Below are 18,697 nucleotides of genomic sequence, written 5' to 3' on the forward strand. Positions count from 1 at the left end.
CTATATAAATCCTAATAGAGTAAAAAGAAAACCGAGCATCTAAGCTAAAATATAGCAGCTGGCATCAATCATCAAATGATAACATGAATAATATATAAAATGCAGCGCTAATATATATATATAAAGGTAAGATCAAAATGAAGTCCATATAATCAAAATGTTGAAAAACAGAATGCAATTGAGACCACACCTTTAGCCCATTGGTGTATGATTACAGAACGGCACTCTGTGAGCAAGGATATCCTACACCTCCACCACATATCTTCAAGCCTCTTACCAGAGTGAATTGATCACTGCTCTCACAATGATCAAAAGGTGCCTTTAGATCCCAAAGATGATCACGCTGAGGGACACTGGGCTCTATATTCTCAAGATGGACTGAGTGGTAGAGTGTTCCAATCTTTCTTTCCGGATACACAACGCTGAATCTGTGAAGGAAAGCGCAGTGACCAATACCAAGACGTCAGCACAGCCTCACCATATAGAATCAAGTCCACGTTTACTAGAGTATACATAAATCCTGTATAAGTTAGCATTGTGCCACTGCAAAGATTAATATGTTAAAAATGGGTGTACTTGAACGCTGCTATGCTGCGCTATTGAGTGCTATAAGACTACAAAACTTACTAAGCAGATCGCTCACACCTATACATACTCTCTAAACTTGTATCAATGTGCAAAATTGTATTCAAAAGTGGTGCCGCGCTCCCAAATGCTAATGTGCTAGTATCCCTTTAAATCTGTTTGCATAGCAATTTTCAAAATCAAATATCATTTCAAACCACACTGTATATAACATTACCAAAAAAAAACCAAAAAAAAAAAAGTGCATCAGTTCATAAAGTGTCCGTTGGTATGAATTTGCTTGCATATGCTCAATCTTTAATAAAAAAAAAAAAGAGGAGGCCACATGACCCTGTGGCGTAATGCATAGGGAAGGGGCCCATCTATCGTCACGCAGAGGCGTGCATTGTGAGCATACTGTGCTAATACTGTCTGATTGTTTTTATACTGCACTATGTCTAGCTTTCTCTCTTTATGATTTGGGCACATGGAGATAAGTATAAGAGAAGGAGGATTCGAATCTCAAGATTGCCAGCAAAGGAGTGAAACAGCACAAAACAGATCGCCAGAGAGGGACAAAAGCATAAATAGACTATTGGTTGGTATAATCCCCCAGGTAAGGGCACATCGGATAATGGGATTATCACTAATGCATGTGGAAGATTTGAGCACATAGAGGTGAATACTAATTAAGGAAGCAGTCATTTGGAAATATGAACACAAGCTGGGCATAGTGCTTTATCTTTTAAAACAAACAGTTTATTAATACTAAGTATAAAAACACTCAGATTGGCCCGTTCTCTACATGTTACGCCACAGGATCATGTGGCTTCCTCTTTTCTTTTTTCATGAAAGATTGAGCATATGCAAGTGAATTCATAACAAAGGACACTTTATTGACTGATGCGTTGTTTGTTTTGTTTTCTTAATGTTATATATGGTAGATATGATATGCTGATTTAGAAAATTGCTATGCAAACAGATTTAAAGGGATATTAGAACATTAGCATTTAAAAGCGCGGCACCTCTTTTGAATATAAAAATGAATATGTTGCTACAACTGGTGACTCTAGAATGGCTTTACGTGCTCAGAGGCACATTAAATTGGAGTGACAACTGTAAGCATTTTCTTTCATTGTTATTAGGGTTGGCCACAATGAAATTATCGGTGTATGCAGAGTAGGTAACAGCACAGAAGGACTTGGAAGAGACCACTGGAATGAAATGCTGGCATATCCACGCAAGCCTATAACCCATTGGCATCCACTGGTAGAGATGAAGAAGTCATTCAAAGAGGTTTGTTGTATTATTCCCCTTTTGAAATTTATGTTATACGCAAGTGGATGAAACAAAAAAAAATGTCCAGTAAAAGCCTAGCTGCTAAGAAGTTCAATATTGTAGAGCAGAGTAATAAAAACATTATTACTAATGTTCATAATTTCCTGCTGCTGTTGGCTATCTACAGACACAGCTATGTAAACAGAATGCAGCTCTGTCTACAGAATACTTCTACAGTGGGGCTTATCTTGCATATATCTAACATTCCTTGGTCAAAGCTGCATCTGTGGTGTCTGTTCACAAACGATGGCTAATGCAAGTTGCTGCCTCGTAATTACCCACAGTTGCCATCACTTATTAGTATTTATAAACTAGCTGGCAAATGCTACAAAAAATGAATGCCAAGCTGAGTAAATGCAAGTATAGGGTAAATCTGTGGCAAATATGCATTTGAACATACATTGCCTGGTCAAAAAAAAAGTCGCCACCAAATAAAAAGGTCACACACTCCAATATTTAGTTGTCTTTGATTACGGCATGCATTCGCTGTGGCATTGTTTCGATACGCTTCTGCAATGTCACAAGATTTATTTCTGTCCAGTGTCGCATTAATTTTTCACCAAGATCTTGTATTGATGATGGGAGAGTTGGAGGACCAGAGAGCAACGCCTTCTCCAGTACATCCCAAAGATTCTCAATGGGATTAAGTTCTGGACTCTGTGGTGGCTAATCCATGTGTGAAAATGATGTCTCATGCTCCCTGAACCACTCTTTCACAATTTGAGCCCGATGAATACTGGCATTGTCATCTTGGAATATGCCCGTGCCAACAGGGAAGAAAAAATCCATTGATGGAATAACCTGGTCATTCAGTATATTCAGGTAGTGAGCTGACCTCATTTTTTAGGCACATGCAGTAACTATCCAATGGGATGGGAACTGCATGCTTAGTTTAGTTAGTTGCTAGTTAATTCCAGGTGGCGACTTTTTTTTTTTTTGGCCAGGCAGTGTATAATAAGTGCAGGAAATCATTGTATTTGCCAGTTTATTGTGGTAAACGCATTTTACAGGAACCTGCATTTAAAGCAAACCTGTAACAGGGCAACGAGGAGAGGGAAATGATACACCCCATACATGGAAAATATGGGTTCCAATTTTATTTTCAGTTGCAGATTGGAGTACTGTACAGGAGAAGTAAAAATAACTTTTTGGCAATATAATATGCCTACAATGCACTTGCAGGTCACTGCTTTCTCTGACCCTGCAACAGATGAAATCAAAATGTCAACAAATCTCCCTTGAAGGGGTAATTGAACTGGCTAATAATGATAGCAAGTATGCTTTATTAATAAAGCTAATGATTTGTCGGTAAAAGTGTGGTGGGCCTTGGGTGAATCTGCAAGTCACAATTTATAAATGAACCCCTGATTTTTCAGTGCAGACGTACAGTATATATTTCCTCTTCTGTTGAATGTTTAGCCTATAGTGTTTTCTGTATTGATTGAAGGTTTTTTAACTGTTCTGATGGAATGTTCTTAAGGGTTTTTTACTCTTAAGAATGAATGAAAGGGAACAAATGGAAACCAACCTTTCACACATATTACAAATATTATGGGTATTACTCTTGACTTTCGAAGGAATGTGGAGACGTTCGCAAAGCAAATATATAATAAATAGACCCCGTAATGCTGAGCTTTGCATTTGAGGCTTTTATAATGCTATTTTCAAACATACACTGGGGATGTATGAGGTTTTCAAGTGGCACTGTAAAAAACAGCTGCTGGGAAATTAAATTTGTCTAGGCTTTATAAGAGTATATTTTTGAATGATTGCTAATGGTACTTTATTTCACTTAAAAAGATCTAGTGGCTCTCAATGCTGCTGTTAACATAACCGTTGTTATATTTTCTTACAAGAGCCTGATTGTCCCTACAATGCTCTCAAACCACAGGCTGGATTGCAAAGCATAGTCATCAACTGTATGGATTGGGAGATACATTTAAAATAGTCCTGCTTCCTATACTTACAAAGCAATGCCTATTTAAAATACATTCCGATGTTTCATTACATGAAAACATTAAGACTGAGAAGAGCTTTTTTAGAATAAAGTGGAAAAAATATTTCAATTACTGTTATCCCAAAGAGCTTCTTGTAATATAATATAGCGTATGGCTTCTCCACAGTACTGACAAGTGCTAGGATATCTGGAGCTTTCAAACTACCATGGCTGGTGGCGGACTGGTTGTTAAGGGTTGGCTCTTTTAATAGTCTGATATTTTACTATTCGCAATCAGACCTGGGTAGATAAGGATATACTTGGTTTTATGATTTCTACCAATTACCATGCCTTGTTAATCATTGCCTTCTGTGTCAAACAGTTCATCGCAAGACCAGCAGTAGAAGTGACCATATTCATTTACTCAATTAGTAAAAAAAATATTCAAGAGTCATGAGCTGTATTGTTATATATCTAAAAAAAGACAGAATCCCTTAAAAAGAAAAAAAGAAAAATTGGACAACTGACTTAATTCCTAGACCATGACCTTTATAAGAGTGGGCATGGTCATTCATGTGGCTTTTGATTAACTCATCCTTTAAGAAAACCACCCAACTGCAGATTTAAAAAAAGGTAATATAGTGGGGGAAAAGGCCATATTAAGTTATCAACTTGTTCTAAAACAATGTTTCTCAACTCCATTCCTTAACCACTTCTGGACCGAGCCCATTTCTGACACGTTGTTTACAAGTTAAAATCTGTTTTATATATATATTTTTTTAGCAATGACTCTGGAGAATAAAATGGCAGTCATTGCAATATTTTTTGTCACCCGGTATTTGCGCAGCGGTCTTTAAAACTTTAAAAAAATTTTTGGAAAAAATACATTTCACTGCATTTAAAAAAACTAAAAAGTAAAGTTAGCCCATTTTTTTAGTATATTGTGAAAGATGATGTCATGCCGAGTAAATAGATATCTAACATATTATGGTTTAAAATTGCGCACACGCGTGGAAAATGGTGACAAACTACGGTCAATAAAATTCTCCATAGGCGACGCTTTAAAAAATTTTAACGGTTACCAGTTTAGAGTTACAGGGCAACTCTTTTTTAATTTTTTTAATTATTGCTCTCGCTCTGGCGATCGCGGCGATACCTCACATGTGTGGTTTGAACTGCACTTTCATTGCAGGCGCAACTTCCGTATACGTTTTCTTTCGTGCGCAAGCTCATGGCAACGGGGGTGCTTTAAAAAAAATGTTTTTCCTATTTATTTTATTTAATTTTTTCATTTTAGTACAGGTTTAAAAAAAAAATCTGATCTTTTTTATTGCTCACACAAGAAATGTAAACATCCATTGTGATAGCAATAGGCAGTGACAGGTACTCTTTATGGAGGGATCGGGGGTCTAAAAGACCCCCAACCCCTCCACTGCACTTCAATGTATTCATTTTTAAATACTATAATTTTTTAAAATTAGGTGCCTTTGGCCGCTGAGTAACCCGGATGTGACATTATGAATGCTGCTTCTGGGTTACATCATCGGAGAACCAATCAAAGCTGAATCCAGCTTCATTCGGGACTCCAACCAGCTGGCAGAGGTACCAGCTGTTTACTCGGGTCTCCCGGTGGGGCGGGAGACCCGGGCAGAGCCGCAGAAGGCTCCCGAGCCGCATCAGCCATTACCACCTGAAAGCCGACCGCCACATCTAAAAAATGATGCCTCTAGCTGCAGGCTTTACCCCGGTACAACCACTTCTTGCAGCCAACGTAGAGCTATGTGATTTTGCGGGAAGTGGTTAAGTACCCGCAACAGGTCATGTTTCTAAGCTTTCCATTATTGTGCACAGGTGATTTGATCAGTTTCAGTGCCTTTCATTTGAGGGTAATCCTGAAAACATGACCTGTTGGGGGTACTTGAGGACTGGAGTTGAGAAACATTGCTCTAAAAGACAGTGACAGGCAGCTTTGGGCACCAAATTATTTTATATAGAAAAAAGAAACTTAACATTTGCTCAGATCTTTCTGTTTTGTGAGTTGGATCAGAATTTCCCGAAAAAAAAGCAATCTGTTAGTTCTCTAGGTAACAATGAAATTACTGAAGCATGAAGAACTAAGTGCTTCGTGATATGTTAATGTCGTAAGTTTCTAATGAACATGCAGGCAGATTATGGGTTTGACCAACAAAATGAATGCCTCAGTTAATCCATTTGTGCTACTGCTATATTGTAATACTAATGACATAATTATTAAATTAAAATAATTCCCTGCAAACTGGAATTTTTGAGAAGGAATGGATAGCACTATAAGCCACTAACTAGTAGCTGGAGAACAAAGTGGAACCTCCGCAGACCATCTCCACTGATTGTTGCTGCAGAATAATTAGATAGAGTCTCTATAGTGCTTAATAGGTTAATAAAGGAGTCAAACTACCGCCCTACTAAAAAACGACTGCTCATGCACAGAAGCTACTTTAATCTATGCAATAAAGTCCTTTTGATAACCATTTGTGCATCTAAACTATAATCTGTTTGGAAACAAACCACAAGGCAGAGACAGATAACCATTGCAGTGCAGTGTAGGGAGAATTTTACTGTTGAAAAAAAAAGGAAGTTGAACTATTATGCCTATAGATGGTTAATAAACAGGTTCTGCTGTACGCTGCTATTTTGCCACCCTGACATTGTCATTGGGTGCTGAAGTAAGAACAGTTTAGGCAGGCATACAGGAGAACAGTAAGGAGCTCACCAATGTGGCAATACTCATTCATACAGAAATAAGTTCTGAATAGCAATGTCACCCATGGGCGTCTGCAAGAGGGGGCAAGCGGAAATTTCCTGGCCTGCTCGAAAAGGGAAATCTATGGGCACCCTGCTCTAAAGGGAGATCTATGGGGGACCCTGACCTGGCCTGCTCTAAAGGGGGATCTATGGGGACCCTGCTCTAAAGGGAGATCTATGGGGGACCCTGGCCTGGCCTACTCTAAAGATCTATGAGGAACCGGGTCTGCTCTAAAGGAGATTTATGGGGATCCTGGCCTGCTTTAAAGGGGGTCATATTGGCTAAGTATATATATATATATATATTCTTTGTAGGGAGGGCCTGGAGTACCTGGTGGTACAGGAAAACCTGGTAGCACAGGGAATATAGGTGAAAAGGTAAGACTAAAGAGGGATCTATGAGGACCCTGGTGTGCTCTAAAGAGGGATCTAAGGGGTACCCTGGCCTGGTCTGCCCTAAAGGGGGGGACCTATGGGGTCCCTGCTCTAAAGGGGATCTATGGGAGACCCTTGCCTGCTCTAAAGGGGGATCTATGGGGGTGAAAAGGGGCTAAGCATGGGTGACCTTAAAATGATACCCCCCCCCCCTGAAAAAAGTTATTCGGATGCCCATGATGTCACCCTTGAGCTTCAACTTTAAAGCTACACCACAAAATAATAAAGCGCAACTTCATGTCTCATTGTTAAAAATTCAATAAATATGTCCAAGTCTTTATGTGCAATAAGAATTTCACTTTCTTTTTTCACTATTTCACTTTCAACATAAAAGAAAAATGGAAACCTTTTGGAGAGAAGTAAAGCTTGTGGCAGTTGGAGGTTTTGACCTATTTAGTCCACATTTAATCTAAATGTCACTGAATTTTAAACAATTAAAAGTAAACATAGTAAAGATGCCCACTGATTCCTTTAGTGGGTAAAAAAAGCCTTTTCCCAAAAGACAACTGAACATTTTTATTTAAAAAAAATATTGAAACCAAACAAACCCCTTTGGGGCCATTTCCCGATTTAGTTTTATTTTGTGAAGCTCGGTTCACACCTATGCATTTTTAATTGCTTTTTGCAGAAACGCACTACAGTCATTTTTACATGATTTCCTATTGGGCACGTTCACATCTATTCTTTTTTCAGCCGCTGCGTTTTTGGAAAGGGTCAGGGACTTTTCTAAAAGCTAAACAGTGTGTTTTTGGTTCAATAGACTTCAATGGAGAAGCTGCAGAAAAGCATGTAGTGTGTTTTTGTAGCTATTTGAATTTTATGTTTTTTTTACCCAACAACAAATTGACCAAAAAATTAAAAAAAGCATAAAAAAATGCAAAACGCATCAAAAAAACACATGAAAAAATGTATCAAAAGCGCATGTGCAAAAACGCAAAATGCACCACAAAAAAGCACTGCAGAAATGGATCAAAAGCAAACTGCATAGGTGTGAACCAATGCCTTACTGGGGCCTGACTTTTCCAGATGTGGTGACCTAGCCTCATCAACTGCTATCTAATAGTCCAGTGAGAGAACCTTTACAGGCCACTAAGGCAGATGGACACTGCGCATTCAGAGGAATTCAAAACAGCCCTAACAATAGATTTCTAGTGGTAGTTTCCATTGAAACTACTTGTGCTTAATACAGGCAAGCACTTGCACCAATGTCAGTGGCAAACTCAGGTAGTTCTTACTCCTGTAACAATTAGAACAAACTCTTGCACTGCTATATGATGTTATAAAGAAATTATATGAAACTGCTGCAACCACCCTATTAGTGTACTTTATCACTAAAAAGAAAAAAAAAATTATATATATATATATATATATATATATATATATATATATATATATATATATAACAGGGTGTGCTGCTTCTTTAAAAGTGCACAATAACTAAAATCAAAAAGTATTACAATGATAATACTCCTTAGAAAAATAAATTTCTATAAAAGTTTCCAAGTGATGTCCCACAAACCATGAAACAAATATGTAATAGACAGATATAATGCAAATATGTACTAAAAAGTGTGTCATACATAATAAAAAAAACACATATTCAGTGCTCTATTCCATATAACCACATCCAAATATGATAAGTTATCAAGTCTTCTTATAGTATCCAATGAGTAAAGGGTCTGTGATATTCAACACAACAATGGTGATATCCTGCAATTTGCCATCAAGGACAAACACCAATCCACATCTGTGCGCAATGCTTATCACCTTAAGAAATTACTTAAATACACTATATTACCAAAGGTATTGGAACACCTGCCTTTACACGCACATGAACTTTATTGGCATTCCAGTCTTAGTCCATAGTGTTCAATATTGAGTTGGCCCATCCTTTGCTCAGCTTCAACTCTTCTGGGAAGGCTGTCCACAAGGTTTAGGAGTGTATCTATGGGAATGTTTGACCATTCTTCCAAAAGCGCATTTGTGGGGTCAGGCACTGATGTTGGACGTGAAGGCATGAGTCGCAGTCTCTGCTCTAATTCATCCCAAATGTGTTATATCGGGTTGAGGTCAGGACTCTGTGCAGACCAGTCAAGTTGTTCCAGCCCAAACTCATTCCTCCATGTCTTTATGCACCTTGTTTTTGCACAGTCAGGTTGGAACAAAAATGTTGTGGGAATCCCAATCCCCACAAATTGGGAGCATGAAATTGTCCAAAATGTTTTGATATGCTGGCGCCTTAAGAGTTCCCTTCACTGGAATGAAGGGGCCAAGCCCAACCCTTGAAAAACAGCCCCACACCATAATCCCCCTCCACCAAATGATTTAGACCAGTGCACAAAGAAAGGTGCATAAAGAAATGGATGAGGGAGTTTGGGGTGGAGGAATTTGACTGGCCTGCACAGAGTCCTGGCCTCAACCCAATAGAACACCTTTGGGATGAATTAGAGCGGAGACTGCGAGTCAGGCCTTCATGTTTAACATCAGTTCCATAAGGCTTGCCTATAGGTACTGTAAATATCTCGTAAACGTGCACCATTTAGGGGATATTTACTGTAGATGCAGCCGGTGATGTCACCGGCGCATTCGCTCTGAAGGAATGGCATACCCGTGCCGTTCCTTCAGAGTCCTTTGCCATAAATGGCAGCTCCCGCATGCTTGCACTGGAGTGACATCATCGTGGCTCTGACCCGCTCACACAGCTGCAATCCGCAAACCAGGAAGGAAGACCTGGTGAAGATGGAAGCGCCTTCAGTGGAGACAGCGCATCGCTGGATGGCTTTGTTCTAAGGTAAGTTTTACATAATGTGCTAACACATTATGACATTACCTTGTAGGTTTAAAAAGAAAAATAAGCCAGCAGTTTACTACTGCTTTAAAGAATTAACAACCGTTCTGAGATTAGGAAACTGGCGGTAAATAGGACATACTCTGAGCTGGTATACAGAGGTACTCAGAGCAGGCTGTGCTCTTGCTCATGTGCTGGCTCATGTATGTGAAAGCTTCCAGCACAGATGTCCCCCAGTCTTTTAAGCTGTAGGCTTGGAAATTCCCTGGCGGAAAGCTAATCCTAATAAGCATATTTACAGAGAATAGCGCACACATGCAAAAGAAATGACTATCAAATATAAAGGCAATCAATAATTAAAAATGGGGATTTAGTCCCACCATATGGCTATATCGTGCTCAAGCCCACCACTACGTCAAAGTACCCCATTGTCAGTGGGTCCTAGACCATCCATAAAAAGAATGAATCCAGCCTCTACCATTGGAGATACTTACTCCTTACTGGGAGAGATGTGCAACTGCACTATAAGGGACTCCTCCTATATCTACTTGCTAGTGGACACTGATAGAGTACAGGTGTTGGAGGGTGGGGTGCTCAACCCCAGAAGTCTGGTCGGACCTAATACATAACAAACAAACAAATAGCTGGGGGGGGCACACCCTGAACATGCATTTCTAAAACTGGTGCAGCTATGAACCAAGCAACATGTATATTTATAGAGAATAGCGCACACATGCAAATAAAAAGGACTATCAAATATAAAGGCAATCAATAAATAAAAATGGGGATTTAGTCCCACCACATGGCCATATCGTGCTCAAGCCCACCACTACGTCAAAGTACCGCATTGTCAGTGGGTCCTACACTATCCATAAAAAAAAGGATGAATCCAGCCTCTACCATTGGAGATACTTACTCCTTACTGGGAGAGATGTGCAACTGCACTATAAGGGACTCCTCCTATATCTACTTGCTAGTGGACACTGATAGAGTACAGGTGTGGGAGGGTGGGGTGCTCAACCCCAGAAGTCTGGTCAGACCGAATACATAACAGACAAACAAAGAGCTGGGGGGGGGGGCACACCCTGAACATGCATTTCTAAAGCTGGTGCAGCTATGAACCAAGCAACATGCAGGGATACAGCTGTCATTAACCAAACATGGCAATGCTCATATTTGGGGGAAATATTTGTCACTGGGTGGGTGGAGCCTAATGGGAAATGAGAGACTAGCTCCCTATCAGGTCCACTCTAATTTTGATTGGCAACGCACTGCTGTGGGCAGATATAAAAGCCACTATTGGACTGAACAGTATTTATGGATCCTCTCACTGTTTAAAGCGGTTGTATACTCAAAAAAAAAAAAAAACCTTGCAAGACAAAGGCATAATGAGCTAGTATGCATCACATACTAGCTCATTATGAAATACTTACCTTAAAACAAACCCCCAACACGGACCCCCGGACACCGCTGTGGGAGCGGACATGATCCCTCGGTGTCTGTTCCGGGTTCGGCGGCTCCGGCGCCGTGATGACGTCACTCCCACACATGCGCGCAGGGGATTAACTTTCCGGCAACTTCCCGGCAAGGAACTCTGAAGGTCCTCCGGAGCATCAGCGGCTGCATGCAGTGCAAATATCTCCTAAACCATGCAGGTTTAGGAAATATTAATTGTACTTGCAGGTAAGCCTTATTATAGGCTTACCTGTAGGTAAAAGTCAACAAAATGACTATACTACCACTTTAAGCTGTCAATCAGAAGTAAAGTGGACCTGATAGGAAGCTAGTCTCTCATTTTCACATCAGACTCTGCCCCCCCCCCCCCTCCCAGTACAAAACTCCTTTGCCATGTGTCTTTCAGTGCTAAAGGCACAGTTGTCGGGGGGATGGAGGGTAGGAGTGCACTGAGGGTTGTCCACTGCCCCTTATGAATTTCCTCAATTACCTCTGGGACAGTGGTTCTCAACTCCGGTCCTCGGGACCCACCAACAGGCCAGGTTTGCAAGATAACTAAATTACATCACAGGTGATCCCATTTGCTGCTCTGTGATTGCAGTATTCTAGTCTGCATCTCCCCAAGGTAATACTTAAAATCTGGCCTGTTAGTGGGTCCCGAGGACCGGAATTGAGAACCACTGCTCTAGGAGTCAACAAGAGAATTCACCCACCAATTTGCGTTGCATTTTTTTTTCTTTTAATAAAACAGATAATAATAACATAACCTAATGTATTTGTTGTTATTTTTTTCTTTACATTAATTCATATGAATTTACTTTTGTAAATGCCCCTGGCTGCAGTGACACACTATCCATTCTATTTGTGCCCTCTCTGCTACCGGGATCTATAGTGTCCCATAGGAGTCTCCTGTATGTGCCTTCTCCTGCTTTCTACTACAACTGTTTGTGCAGAGTTCTGAGCACCACAACAAAGGCATGCTGCCTGTTTGTGTGGTGCTAAGAATGCAGCATGAACAGCTGTAGCTCAAAGCAGGAGCATGCCAGATAGCAAGCAATTGTGCTGCAAGTTTGAAAATGACTTGCTAAGCTATTGTTAGACTTGCCAGGCTTCACAAGTTGCACAATTGCAGCAAGTCTGCATTGCATGGCTCCAGATCAACTATTCTGCAAGTCTGCTGCAGGTTCTGGTTGAGTTATGTTGTGCAATAGTCATCCCACCACAGGGGTCACTGTGGCTTAATTTTCATGCTGTAGATTTGCAGAGCTCTTGCTGTAGACTCACCACTGCAACTTTGCTCTTGCTAGAGACTTGCCACACAAATTTGCTACAAATTGGAAAAGTTTCAAGTAGAACTTTTGCTTCAAGTGTTCTGCAAGCCTACAACTTGCCAGTGAAAATGTGCAGCAAGTTAACAGACTTACAATTCAATACTGCCACAAATTTGTGGCAAGTTATCCTTGCTATCTGGGATCCACGTAGAGGAGATTCCTATGGCACTCCATAGTTCCCAAGGGCACAGGGGGCACAAACAGAATGGGGAGTGTGGCAACGCGACTGGAGGACAATTTCAAAAGTAAACTCAGAGGAGGAAATCTATAGCAAAAACAGCTAATACATGTAAGGCAGTGGTTCTCAATTCCGGTCCTCGGGACCCACTAACAGGCCAGATTTTAAGTATTACCTTGGGGGATGCAGACTAGAATACCACAATCACTGAGCAGCAAATGAGATCACCTGTGATGTAATTTAGTTATCTTGCAAACCTGGCCTGTTGGTGGGTCCCGAGGACCGGAGTTGAGAACCACTGATGTAAGGTATGTTATTATTATCTTTTTATATTGTCTTATGAAAAAAAAATGGACTTTACTGTCATTTTAAATAGTATACATACACACTGGATTAATAGTGGAAAATAATTATTAGGTATACTTAAGCGTGATCATTTATTTTTCTTTGCTGAAACAAATTACCTCCCTATTGACATCAATGTTTCCCTGATTAAACACTGTTACCTACAACAACGTTAATGATTTCCTATATGCTAAGAGTTTTTAATGAATTAATTACTATATTTTTCATGATCATGTCATGTCTGCACTTTTGTTGCTTGTGAAGCTTTTCATAAACGCCCTTCTGTAAAGGCATATTGACTTTTTCACATCTTTTATGTCCCATGACATAAATTTAACTTTGCAATACTGACAGAAATTGTCAATGTTGTTTTTGAATACAAATTGAACATTAAGTCTACTGAGCAAGACAAGATTTACTGAATATTTTTCTTCTGTTTGCTAATAATATTGAACTCCTTTAAAATGTCAAATTTTAAAAGAAGAAAAAAAATAATTATTTAGAAAGTATATTACCAGAAGAAAATAGAATAGAATATTGAGTATTTTTATCTATGGTTCGAACACTCATTAAAGGAGATCTTTCTTATAACACTGGATCCAAAGAATGGGGCACAGAGATAATTGAGGTTTTACACCTTAAATAAATGCACAGACAGCCTATTATCAATTCATCCTATATCCAAGACACCACCTCTTTCCCTCTTATGCCCCGTACACACGTGCAGATCGTCGGCCGAACGATCGGCCGTCTTTTGTCCCCGGGCTGTCGTGTCTGTTGAAAAGTGCAAAAGACTGCACAAGAATTTTGTCCGCCGACTACAGCCAACTGCAGAAGTGATGTCATGTGATGGTTAACTTTCCCTGTGTTTTTTCTTTTCTGAGCATGCCCAGTCTTGCAAATCTGCTGTCTGTCGGCCGAATTCTGTATTGACTGGCGAACAATCGGCCGCTCTGGTGTCGGCATACAAAAATTTTAATGTTTGCACGACAGATTATTTTCGGCCGAAAGTGCGCTGTCAGCTGTCGGAAGCATCATACTAACAAGCCGAAAATCGGCTGATCGGTCGTCGGCCGAAGCTTTTCGGCCTACAATCTGCAAGTGTGTACGGGCCTTTAGCTGTTAAAATAAAAAAAATACTAAATATCAGGACTTTATGTCAACAGAAGATGACCCCCGTCAGTGTTTTCCTTATTCTAACAACCCAGCCTAACTAACAGTCCAGTCAGTGCAGGGGTCTTCAAACTATGACCCTCCAGCTGTTCACGAACTACAATTCCCATCATGCCTAGTCATGGCTGTGAATTTCAGAGTTTTACAATGCCTCATGGGATGTGTAGTTCTGCAACAGCTGGAGGGTCATAGTTTGAGGATCCCTGGTCTAGTTTAATACCTGAGTTAGAAAGGGAACAAGCTGCTTTAATGGTTCTTGTTCCCTGTAGTGAAAACAAATAATTGCAATAAGAACATCAGAAAAAATCAGTGCTACACTTCACATAAACCCCTAGATAATCTTTATAATAAACATTGGTTCACACTTCCCTTGCCAGGTTCTACAGAGAAACATGAAGCTTGCCTAAATGCATGACAGCCAGGGCAGGGAGAGGGGAGCAAGAATCTTGTGGTCACTAGCCTAAACGAAACTATTAAAAATACATATTTGGCTATTAAGTCACAATATACAATACTTTCTAAGCATTCGTGCTTTCGACACCAGCTTTTAATCTCTGTTTGTGTGAATCCCCAAAGTGTGAGAAAAAGGTACCAAAATTAGGTTAGGTTAGGTAGAAGATTTCCCAGTATGTTTATTACAGACCTTTACCTTTACAAACCTTTACCTGTAAAAAATAAAGTGTGAAAATATAATAAAATCAGCTAATATGATCCTGCTGTTTTGCATTTTATCTCAAAAGTTGAAGCCCATAAGGTATGACACAAGAAGATATTACAGTGCATCTGGAAAGTATTCCTCAGCGATTTTGCTTTTTCCACATTTTGTTATGTTACAGCCTTATGCCAAAATAGATTAAATTCATTATTTTCCTCGAAATTCTACAAACAATACCCTATAATGGCAACGTGAAAGAAGTTTGTTAAGAAATAAAAAAGGAAAAAAATCAAATGTACATAAATATTCACTCAATACTTTGTTGAAGCACCTTTGGCACCAATTACAGCCTCAAGTCTTTTTGAGTATGATGCTACAAGCTTGGCACACCTATTTTTGGGCAGTTTCTCCCATTCTTCTTTGCAGGATCTCTCAAGCTCTATCATGTTGCATGGGGAGCGTCGGTGCAAAGCCAGTTTTAGATCTCTCCAGAGATCGGGTTTAAGTCTGGGCTCTGGCTGGGCCACTCAAGAACATTCACAGAGTTGTCTCGTAGGCACACCTTTGTTATCTTGGCTGTGTGCTAAGGGTCGTTGTACTATTGGAAGATGAACCTTCGCCCCAGACTGAGGGAGGTTCAGAACGTTCTGGAGCAGGTTTTCATCAAGGATGTCTCTGTACATTGCTGCATTCATTTTTCCCTCAATCCTAACTAGTCTCCCAGTTCCTGCCACTAAATAACATCCCCACAGCATGATGCTTCCCTTCATCCTACTTTACTGTATGGTTGCTATTTGCCAGGTGATGAGTGATGCCTTGTTTTCTCCAGACATGACGCTTGCCATTCAGGCCAAAGAATTCAATCCTTGTTTTATCAGACCAGAGAACTTTGTTTCTCATTGTTAGGGAGTCCTTCAGGTGCCTTTTTGCAAACTCCACGCAGGCTGTCATGTGCATTTTACAGAGGAGTGGCTTCCATCTGGCCACTCTACCATACCGGCCTGATTGGTAGAGCGATGCAGAGATGGTTGTTCATTACTTGCAATAAAACACAGCCTCGTAGGGGTGTTCTATGTACTATTGTTACCCCTAAATCATTTATTACCTAGGTATTGCTGTGGTGGCTGTTTTATTATTTGTAGTTTATGGATATGTTAATGCATTCGGACAAAACTTCTCCATAAGTGAAATTCTTCAATACAACTACTTGGTCCCCCCCCCCCCCCCCATCAAATATGGCAGAATGAAGCAATAGCTTGGCTGCAGTTGAATTTAATGAGTGCATCATGTAAACTGTATGGAGTTTATGCTGTCTGGTGTTATCTATGTAAGAGAGATGGACACTTTATCTTACTGGCCAGGGTGCAGATAAGTGCATTTGTGATGTAAATTTGCATGATTGCATTCTAATCACTGCTGGTGAACAAAGAAGTAAGAAAGAGAAACATTAGCTGCTTGTTATTGGTGGTATAATGAAGTGATGTCCTGATTTCTGGATACATCTTTTGTAACATTATAAATGACTTGTGATTAGGAATGAACCAAACTTCCCTGGTTTTGGTTCGAGCAGAGTTCAGCAAACTTCAAAGAAGTTCAGATGCCGAACCCAAACCCCACTGAAATTAATGGGAGCCCAATCTGTAGGAGTCAAAAATGCCTTTTTTTCTGGAATAATAATTTCTGGGGTTTTTTTAGAATGAATTAGGATTGTAAGTCCAACTCCAACACACACTGTGATGGGAAATCTCTTAAAAGAGGACACAGACAATAAAACAATGGTTACTAATGCCTGAAAACACTGCTTGAGATTTCAATACAGCAGAGGCAAAGTTGAAATAGCAAATAGTAAAGCCGGGTACACACAGGCCAAATGTCAGGAGACATTTGCCGGTTCAAAAAACAACCGATATTCGGCCTGTGTGTATGTTGGTCTATCCGACAGAAGCTGGCCGTTTGGACATGCATGCTGGAAACCCAGCAGCCAACCAACTCCAGATTAGCACATTCAGCTGATCGGAGTGATCGGAGTGCTCTGGCGGGGGGCCAAACCCCCTGTCAGAACACAATAGCTCAGTGGGGGAGATCGCTATACTAACTTTGCACAGTTAGCATAGCTACTCCAACTGGAGCTGACAGTTTTTTTTCGTTCTACCCGCTGTGTTGGACAGAAAAAAATCAAATAGGGTGTACCAAGCTTTAGTTAGGCACTCCCTGGATATCTGACAGGAAAAACAGGTATTTTTTTTGTACTTGTAGCATTTTAAACAGAACATGGGGAAATGTGCATGTTTTGCAGAGATGTACTGGATTTTCTAGTTTTTATATTTTGTCTACACATAATGTAAACTCCGCTAGGGCCAATCATTTTTCTTTAATTTTCATATATTTTTTTTCCACAGTGGCAAGGACGAGCTGCTAGCTTTGACAGTCAGGGGTCATGCCCATCCCCAAAGCCTCCACCAACTCCTTGAAATCACCAGTTGTCCGGAAATGAAAATTTTGTAACAACCTTTGAAGTCTTGTTCAAGAACCCTGCTGAAGAGCTCTCAAGTCTTAAACAGCTGGTCACCAAATCTAAAATGTCTGGCGGACTTTACTGAGCTCAAGTCAAAAACAGGACAAGTATATAAGTGGTTTGGTTTTGTCTTGGTCTGTTGTCTCCTAAGTATGTTATACTATGGTGTTTTTAATCATTTAACTCCTCGCTTGGACTAAGGACTACAAGGACAGACTGACCAATTTTAGAATCTAAGAGAAGGGGTACAATTTTATTGTATGAAATAATTCTTGTTATTGGACAATGAATGTACATTGAAGTGTTCTTCTTTGTAGGAAATTTGGAAGATGTATTGGCAGTGGCTGAGAGTGTTTATAATCAGTCACTGATCCACTGACACTAAGGACCATAGGAAAAAAATGATTAATATTTATAAAGGAAAACTCTTGTTTATATGTGATATATCATCAATGTGTGTTGTCTTTGATGATATTACTTTGTGTAAATTGACAATATTTATGCTTTTACATTTTGAGCTTTGTTGATGCTTACAATAACATTCACGGGAGAGTTTAGTTGTTCAATGAAGCCAACTTTTGTCTTTTTATGAGAGTTGGTCTTTTTACACCCCACTCATGGAAATTTTAAGAATGCATGAGTATTCAGTTGTCTTAATGCTTAGGAGATCCTCACATACCGGATCCCTGTTCAGTACTCAGGAAATCAATACAGATTGCAGTGATATCAAAAGACACTGGTCAAAATGTCAACAAAACATTCTGCATGTCACTTGCAAGCCCTTTGCTTGTGAATGTTTTGTAGGTTCCTTGTAGTGTGCTTTTAGGTTCACCATGCCCTTCTATGATCAGATCTAACCTTATGATTTCATTATAACCTATTATTGCACATCAGTTTATATTGCTCATCACACTGCAGACTATGGCTACCTTTTTTTTTTAATTAATTATATTCATTATAAGTCTGTATACTATTTTTTCTTTGCAATTGTAACTTGTATAATATTGTCCAGTCATCCGAATTGTGAATTCAGTTATTGTTAAATGTGCACACTTAAAGTGCCAGTAAAACCCCAAAAAGTAGCCTTCTTGTCCAAGAAATTCCATTGGTAGGCTCACTAGATAGCCTCTTAACAGCTTGGAATGATTGAGCATGTAAACCAATACCATGCACTCTTTTTAGCAAATGTTGTTAGGATACAAA

At 39.8% G+C, this 18,697-nt stretch overlaps 1 protein-coding gene across 3 annotated transcripts in view; it reads left to right on the plus strand.

Annotated features, from left to right (window-relative positions):
• The window catches only part of SYT6 (synaptotagmin 6), a 690,138-nt gene extending 671,713 nt beyond the window's left edge, over positions 1-18,425 (plus strand). For all 3 annotated transcript variants that reach the window (XM_082248504.1, XM_082248506.1, XM_082248505.1), the window contains exons 6-7: positions 1,710-1,860; positions 17,379-18,425. In XM_082248504.1, coding sequence (XP_082104630.1) covers positions 1,710-1,860; positions 17,379-17,450 — 223 coding nt within the window. In that variant the 3' untranslated portion in view covers positions 17,451-18,425. The remainder of the gene's footprint in view (positions 1-1,709; positions 1,861-17,378) is intronic.
• The last annotated feature ends 272 nt before the right edge of the window (positions 18,426-18,697 follow it).

This window comes from Pelophylax lessonae, assembly GCF_965119305.1.
Source record: "Pelophylax lessonae genome assembly, chromosome: 2".
In the NCBI taxonomy this organism is placed as follows: Eukaryota; Metazoa; Chordata; class Amphibia; order Anura; family Ranidae; genus Pelophylax; species Pelophylax lessonae.